This window comes from Coccinella septempunctata, chromosome 5, assembly GCF_907165205.1.
Source record: "Coccinella septempunctata chromosome 5, icCocSept1.1, whole genome shotgun sequence".
Lineage (NCBI taxonomy): Eukaryota > Metazoa > Arthropoda > Insecta > Coleoptera > Coccinellidae > Coccinella > Coccinella septempunctata.
The window spans coordinates 38,686,958-38,695,006 of record NC_058193.1 but is presented as its reverse complement, the minus strand read 5'-3'; the positions used below and the strand labels follow the sequence as shown (position 1 = coordinate 38,695,006).

The window sequence follows — 8,049 nt, the reverse complement described above, 5'->3', positions numbered from 1 at the left end:
AAAAGTTTCTTCTCCCTTTTTTACATTTTCAAATGAATTCTAATCACTAGGTACCTGAAATTTTCAAATATATGAAAACTGCGACAGTGGAATAAACGAATACAAATAATACTATCGTTCAAAATTATCTTGCAAATAATAAAGCTACTAGCAATACTTGTTAATTGTTCGGAAAGTGAGGTGAAAAGAAAGGAATATTATCACTGATATTCATGACATTGTAGCTGTAGAACACGGTCAAGGATTTGTCATCTTGCACAAAAGGAAATCTCATATTCCATTCAATTTTCCCGGAGAATTGAAAATCGAGATAATTTCCATGGGAGACCTCTTAGACTTTTTACGTCGATACTATCTTAGGATATAAGTCGTAATTCTTGAAACTGCCATGACTGTTCCACTCGCGAATTGAATATTCCTGTGCACTGGGCCACTTTATTTAATTGAATAATTTCAGATGACGGTACAGAGGAAGTTTAGGAATCTTCGGTGTACGGTTTTTTCGAGAATTTGTGTACGGATTCAGTGGTGATATTATTTTACAAGCAGAAGAAAGTGGTTTCCACTCAGAGGAATAGGTAAGTTTTTAGTGTATGGTTATAATATGATGGAATCTTTAACATCGAGCTTTGACTCAATAATGGTGATATAAAACTTGACTATATTGAGCTAGGCTTCTATGGAAATTGGTTATGTGGGGAATACGAAATATTCAATATTATCCTTATTTCTTTGTCGATGTTTCTCGAAAAATTCTTGATGCATGTTAGTTCAGTATTTTTGAAATGTGGATGACAGTGAGCATCAAAAAATTATTCAGTTCAAATATTGGGAAGAATTTTAAGGCAGATCATAAAGAATCCTCATGATTCCCTTCAAGAATATTGTACACCTTTTCAACGTCTGGGTACACACATTGTAAGGGAAGGTAATAAAACATATATGGATGTAAGAGTTTTCCTATTGAACTCAGACATTGTTGGTTCAAAAAATTGAAACTTTCGAAGCGATATCACTATTAAACCAGACAATGTTGATATTCATTACCTATATTAGCGTAGAATAGTGATCAAAGCTCAAGTTTTTTTCCAGCAAATCCAACCATGGACCTTGAGATTATAGACAACATATCCACCAATGGAACCTTCGATCCGAGCACCTCTTATCACCTTAACCGCAACCACCATGTAGACACATTGATCACCATTTTCGGCTTGGGTTCTGTGATAGCCAGCATCCTCATAATATTCATATTCCGAAGGTACCAAGTACTGCACACAAGAACCAACGCATACGTCACCAATCTATGCGTGTCCAACATCCTGTATCTGCTATTCTCACCGTTATTCCTGAATCTCTTCGGAATTGCAGAAATAGTCCAAGCTGAAGAGATCTGTATCGTTGACGAGAGTCTCATGCTCTTGCTGCTGTCCCTTTTTGTTTTCGCTACAGTTTTACTTCTAGACTGGTACATAATCACTTATAAATCCTACAACGTGTCCGTTAGATGCAAGTCGAGCTACACTCTGATTATAGCGACTATATGGCTGATTTTCATTTCGTTTTTTATAACGATTTGTCTGCAGTGCGCCTCTGGCATATCAGTTTTTCCCATCATCACCATCATTGGTGCGTTCTTCTACTTATACTTCTTCATATTCGTCTTCCTCATACATATAGCGAGATTATTCAAATTTGCAAACCCGAACGCTATACAGGGAGAGCTGGAATTGGAGCTAGAAATAGGGACGTTGTTCTGCATGTGTTGGATGCCGAATTGCGCTATGTATGTTTCCTATGTTTTCGGGTTGCGTTATTCCTTGGACCTGGAGCTGTTCACTTACTGCATCGCCCATACCTATCCAATAATCCTGTTCACTTTGTTGTATTACAAAGACGGGAATTTCAGGATTTGCTGCAGGAATTTGTTCAAGAACGAGCGGTTAGAAACGGAGTCTGAGGAAATTGGAACAGACAGAAGCGGTGGAAAACAAAGGTTCACCTTATTCATATAGTTGAGGTATTCCGTTTATTTTTGTAAATATTTTATACAAAAAAAATTTCATCCATTAATGTGTAATGTGAACTGATGTGTATGAGCTTTTGTTCTTCGTTCATCTAGCATTGATATTGAAATATTGTGTTTATGATTACAACATGTAAGGTGAGTTGTGTTCATGGATTACTTCCAAAATTTGTTAGCTAATGAACCAAATGCTTAAAATGCGAACGATGAAACATAAAAGTGTTATATTTTGTGATGAATTATAAGCAAATGAGGACTTGCATAGCTTATTAACTTTGAGATAATAAAAGTTGGATATTTTTCGAATTTTACTGTTGAACCCCCTATATAACTGTTATAACTTCAAGGTCGAAACGAGATGAAATTCATGGGTCTATTTGTGTTCATTCAATTCGTTTTCGCTTGTGAAAACATGTTTGTTTTATTGAAATATCTAACAGGCGTTACACATTGAAAATTATTGGTCAATATTTGGGTCTGCTGAATGCATTTCGGACGAAATTAATATAATAATTTCGTATAATATCGCGCGTGTATCTATAAAAAAGGATCCGCACATTTGACCCGTATCAAATGTGCTGCAAATTTTATTTGACATATTTTATATTATATCGATAAATTCGTGAGGGTTATGAGAGCCCTATATTGAATTCAAACCAAAATCAAACATACCCTCATACAAATCGATCAAATATTAACGTACTGATTTTTCTACTTTTAATGGACGGTATATTTATATATATAAGCATATATATAGATATGTGATATTTTATATGATGTAGATATTTTACACCAATTTTCGAATTTAATACGTTTGGAAATTTCATAGCTGATACGTTTCATCGGTAACTCTTATTCATTTTTAAATATATTAAAATGTTTCTAGATTATTTCTTTTTATTTAAGTTTATCCCAGTTAGAAGTTTATAAAACTTCTTATTGTTATTTAGGGATAGAATTTAAAAAAAATGCGAATTTTAAAAAATTGCTAATTTTTAAATGTTCTTCTTGTTTTGTTCCTTTTCATAATATTCATTACTTAGTGTCAGAATGCGCGGGTAGAAAGTGCGTGTATAACATAATTGAAAAAATTAAGCCTTCTTGTGGAAAATTACAAGAGTAAATCATGAATTGGTGAATGCTTTCGAATAAAGACACACAAGTTGATAATTACCTATAAAATTAGTTTTCTCTACTTATTCTTTCGCCAAATGAGCGCCACTGATGTGGAAAAGGAAACTCGACCTGTATATATACAGTTTATAGAGGAAGATTTCGATTTCTCCACTAATTTCATCCAATTATTGGCCACGTCCTATATCAAAACCGAATTTGACGCTGCTCCCCTTTTTCCCCTGTTCAATCACGAGAAAAAACTGATAGTGGGCCATTTCGGCGTCGTAGGCGTCTTGGCGCGTCAGGGAACCTTCTGCACTACACCAAGATTGCCAATTACCCTTTTTACATCATGAAAAATCCAATACGTTCGACGCAACCTCACGTTTTTCCACACGCCCCGATCTATCAGGGAAATATTAAATGAAAGTGAAGATAACAAGGTTATTCAATTTTTCGCATACCCACTCATTTCCCACGAGTTTATTGTGTGTGTATTTACTGCTCGGAAGGGTCGCTTTTTGGCCCGGCAAGGGAGAAGCGTTGGATTTATTACCCGACGACTGTGGGAATGGTGGCTTTTTTCTTGTTCGACGTCTGAAAATGGGGTACGACGAATTTTATACGGGTTTGGGGGATGTATGTTACGGTGATGGGTGAGCCTATGGGTTTTTTAGGAGGTAAATCTTTGGGGGAAACCGGTATGGTGAAAATCCAGGGAGATATTGACGATGCCAGGAATAATGTGGTTCATATATCGCTGGCCCAAAATACTCACTAAAAACTAACCTTTTTCTCTCGATTCTAAATTGACTATTACTTATACTCGCCAGAACAAACATAAGTTTGGACATACCAGGACATAATCACGTCTTTCTGGTTGGTATAGCAGATTCTCCACCAATAAATTCTGACTTCATGCTGCCAGACGTACAAACCATTACCCCAAGCATTTCCCGAATTCAAATTCCAACTTTATGATCCTTGGCCATAAAACCCCTGACAATTTACGTGTAACCCTGTTGCTCTCTCTGGATTTCGTGAGCAGGTTACATAAATAACTTCAGAAAATAATATATATCGTCACAACAGTGTATTCATTCTCGCTCATTGCATTGTATATCTGAATGCCGGCTGCTTTATTTAGAGCACAAGAAAGGACCTCATGTAACCGTTATTATTCATTTCTTTCACTCGAGGCCGAAGCCTTGGAGGGCCTTTGTTGTTGAATCTTATTATTGGAGACCCACAAAAGCTAGGATCTCGTTTTCTTTTTTCGTTTTTTCGCCTTTTCAGGTTTCGACACTTATTGTTTGGTTAGCAGTTTATGACTTTTCAGCAATGACATATCTGGAAAACGCAGAATTTAGTACGAGAGCTTTTTTTTTAGATATGTTGATTATATCTGCTTGATCACTCATTTAGAAGATACTTTTTTTCTTTACCTTCTCCAGGCGTGGTATTGACTTCCTTGTACATAAGCTAAAACATTTTGCTTACCAAATTAGAACAGGAAAATTTCCAAAATCTTCATTATTCATCTGGATGGATGTGAGTATAACAATGTTTCCCACAGAAACCAGGAAGACTTATGAGTGATGGTGATGTACGTCTTCCACAACTCGTAAAACATTACTCAACACAGTTTCTATTCAGTTTAGGGTGAGCGAAACATATAAATTACCCCCGTTTAGGCTTGTGAAGTGAATGTTGGTGGGAATCTGTCGGAAGTTCTTGATAGACTGAAAATTAATATTTTATTATGGTCTTTCAGTTGACACACTCCTTGTAAGAGTGTTGAAAATTAAAAAAAAATTCAATGCATTTCCAATTCGTTGATATAGAAATGAACATTGTACATGTGAATAAAATTCTGCTTTTTCGACAGCACACAGTGCTTCTGGTTTTCATCCCCTAGGTAATAAAATTGTTAGTGGATTTTAGCGGTTTTGGGGATACACAACGGATATGAATTATTACCTGTCCTATCATGCACAACTCGAATATGGACGTGATGTGATTAATATAGAGAGATTTTCTGTTGTTGGTCCAATATCATGAGAAATTATGAGATCTCGTTTATCGTTGTTGAATTAGTCACCCCTTGTTTTGATAGAAACGTTTTTAATCCTTGAATTTTAAATTGAATTGTAGTGTTTTCTGTTTTAATGAATATTTTCAATGTTCTTCAATGAAATCTAAATGAACTCTAGTATCTCACAAAGACTCATAATGTCCAATTGGATAAACAGCAACATAGAAGATCCAGCGTTTATGGGTGAATCATTAACTGTGCTATCTTCTTCATTCAATTGGACGTTATTTGCATTCCTCACCCTCTTTTAGGCCACGAAACTCTTATGACTTCTCATGTTCCGCAGCGTAGGTACATTCATATTCATGGCATGAATGCGGGGTGCCATTAAAAACAAATTTCATTCCTGAAGGTACGTATCTACGCGTGAGGTCGCGTATTTCGATTGACTTAACAGTTCGATTTTCAACCCCAACATTCGGTGTCATTCATTCGGATCCACGTGGGTAGAAACTGCCGAATAATTGGAGAGCTTTCGACGAAAATTCAATGCATCCCCCTAATGGATAGCGTTTTGCATGGAAATTAATGTGATGAATTCTAATTTTTTCGATGGTATCGTGACATGTGTAAAGCTTGGTATTGGCCTATTTCTACCCCACACGTGGGGATTGGAACATTTCCCTATCTGAAGAGCCTTTAGTTGTAGCGTGCTGTTATGGAAATCTGTTGTTCATTTTGTATTAGATTCAACTGTCACTGAACTACGTTATATATTATTCAGCTCGTCATTGGTTGACGTATAACAAAGGCAATAATTTTCTTGAGATTTCAGAGGGATATTCATTATTAAATTAACATTCCTTTTATAAATAGAATAAATATCGATAAAATAATTAATAGTTCGAATATAGAAGCTTCATAACAAATTTCAATGGGAAACCCCTTGGCTGATTGAAAACATTTTATTCTTACATTCTTTGTTCTTTCAAAAAGGACGGAGTTCATGAACCAGTGGTTTTCCCTTATTTGTTCGCTTCTCACAAAGAATTCTGAAAGTTCGTTTTATTCTCCTTGCATTATTCGATATGCATAACTGCACAGATACCATAGAAATGTTTTTACGCACGTCGAAAGCCGATTGGTTGCCGAGCAGAAGAAAAACTCTTTTGTATTCGGTGGTTTTAGTTCAATCAGTTGGGACTGTGCATTTCTATCGCTCTAGATCCTGATTTGTGAGGCAGTATCTATTTTTAGAAAACTGAAGACACGTTTCATCCTTTTTCAGTTTCGTATCCTGGAAATGTGACATTAGTAAAATATTCATCGTCCTTGTCTTTTAAAGCTCCTTTATCGATTTTATTCTCTATCTAGATACAGTACAAACGTTGGAAATGACAGTCAAAGAGATAACTGCGAGACTCATTTCATGGTACCTTCGTTGTGTTGCTGACAGAAATAATGCACGAGGAAGGTTAAAATAGTTCAAAACAAGTTAACAACAGATTGTGTCATCTTCGAGCAAGTCCAATTTATTCTCATCAATGAATAGCGAAATCTACATCATTGAAAAAATCTTTATGTCAGTAGCTATGAGCCAATTGGCCTGAATAAAAAATGGCGTACATAAGTCTGAAATGATGGCACTAAAATGGGAGCACTGAGTTTTAAAGTCCATCAGAAGAAACTGATAGTAAAACCTCGGTCAGATAAGAATTCACCCACGATTACTGCTTTGATGAGAAGAACTAAAACAATTCACGATGATCAGCTGAACGTCTATTTTATTAGCGATATCTAAATTGAAATGATAGAACATGATAAGAGTATTTTTATTTGTGACATTAAGAATCTCGTAGATAAAGCTGGATATTGATTTCTTCAAAGAGTTTCAGTGTGTTGAGCAAAAGATCGAATGGTATATTTGCTTAAAAATCTATTTACATGCAGGGTTTTTGAAGAGGGTTCGAAGGCATGACAAATAAGTATGGAAAATCTCTCATATTATCTCCTGTCGTCAGTCGAGTATTCTCGACTCTTCCACATGCAAAGAAGGGTGTTCATATCCATATTGTTTGAGCTTCATGATCCAATATGGGCGACTTGAATGTAGAAAAACTGAAAGGGTTTCACTTCGGGAAAATTCAGGGGGAGAAACGTGCCCGTCAAAAACTTTTCTGCCAGCTAGATCATGTCAAAGCCCAATTATGAATTCTGCAGTCTCTGTATCGAAAAGTTAACCCCCGACTTCGTATTTTTGCGGAGATCAAAGGGAAGTTAATTCAATGCAAATTGGTTTAACGAGACTGCTTCGCGGTTCTATTGAATTACGGAAGTTGTTGAATTAGGAACTGAAGTAAAAAAATCGCCGAACACGAGATTAAATCGAAGACTTTCCCGAGGTTCAAAGGCTAATTTTGAAGTAACTTTTTGTTGCTTTACGAAAGATATATGCCTCTGCGAAAAATGTATTTATTCAATTTGAGAAAATGAATTACATGTTGATACAAAGAGGATATTTTCTGTATGGGTTGCAGAATGGCGGAAGCGCTTGATTTCGAAAAACATTCATTGGCGAAAACTTTCGAAACTAAATGTAGGGATGGATTTTTGAAATCCACTGAATTTCTCGAATTTTATTGAATTCGGATAATATTATATTATTTGGATGATCTAAAATGGACTATTAATTGATTCCATAGCTTGGATAACAATAAACGTGGAGGGTCTAACAGATATTACGTTCATCTAGAAGCAAGCACCATTCAAACAATATGATAAAGCCGCACGTAGACGAGAAAACATGAAATTCGGAAGTTGTTACACCTACGCCACCGTTGTGGTTTTATTAGCGCCTAAACCAGGAGAGGAG

The 8,049-nt window shown here is 35.9% G+C and overlaps 1 protein-coding gene across 1 annotated transcript; it reads left to right on the top strand.

Annotated features, from left to right (window-relative positions):
• Positions 1-338: 338 nt before the first annotated feature.
• On the top strand, positions 339-2,063 carry LOC123313558 (galanin receptor type 2-like). The gene is made up of 2 exons (XM_044898493.1): positions 339-578; positions 1,093-2,063. Exon 2 carries the CDS (start codon positions 1,104-1,106, stop codon positions 2,013-2,015), a length of 912 nt encoding a protein of 303 aa, XP_044754428.1. The 5' UTR covers positions 339-578; positions 1,093-1,103; the 3' UTR covers positions 2,016-2,063.
• The last annotated feature ends 5,986 nt before the right edge of the window (positions 2,064-8,049 follow it).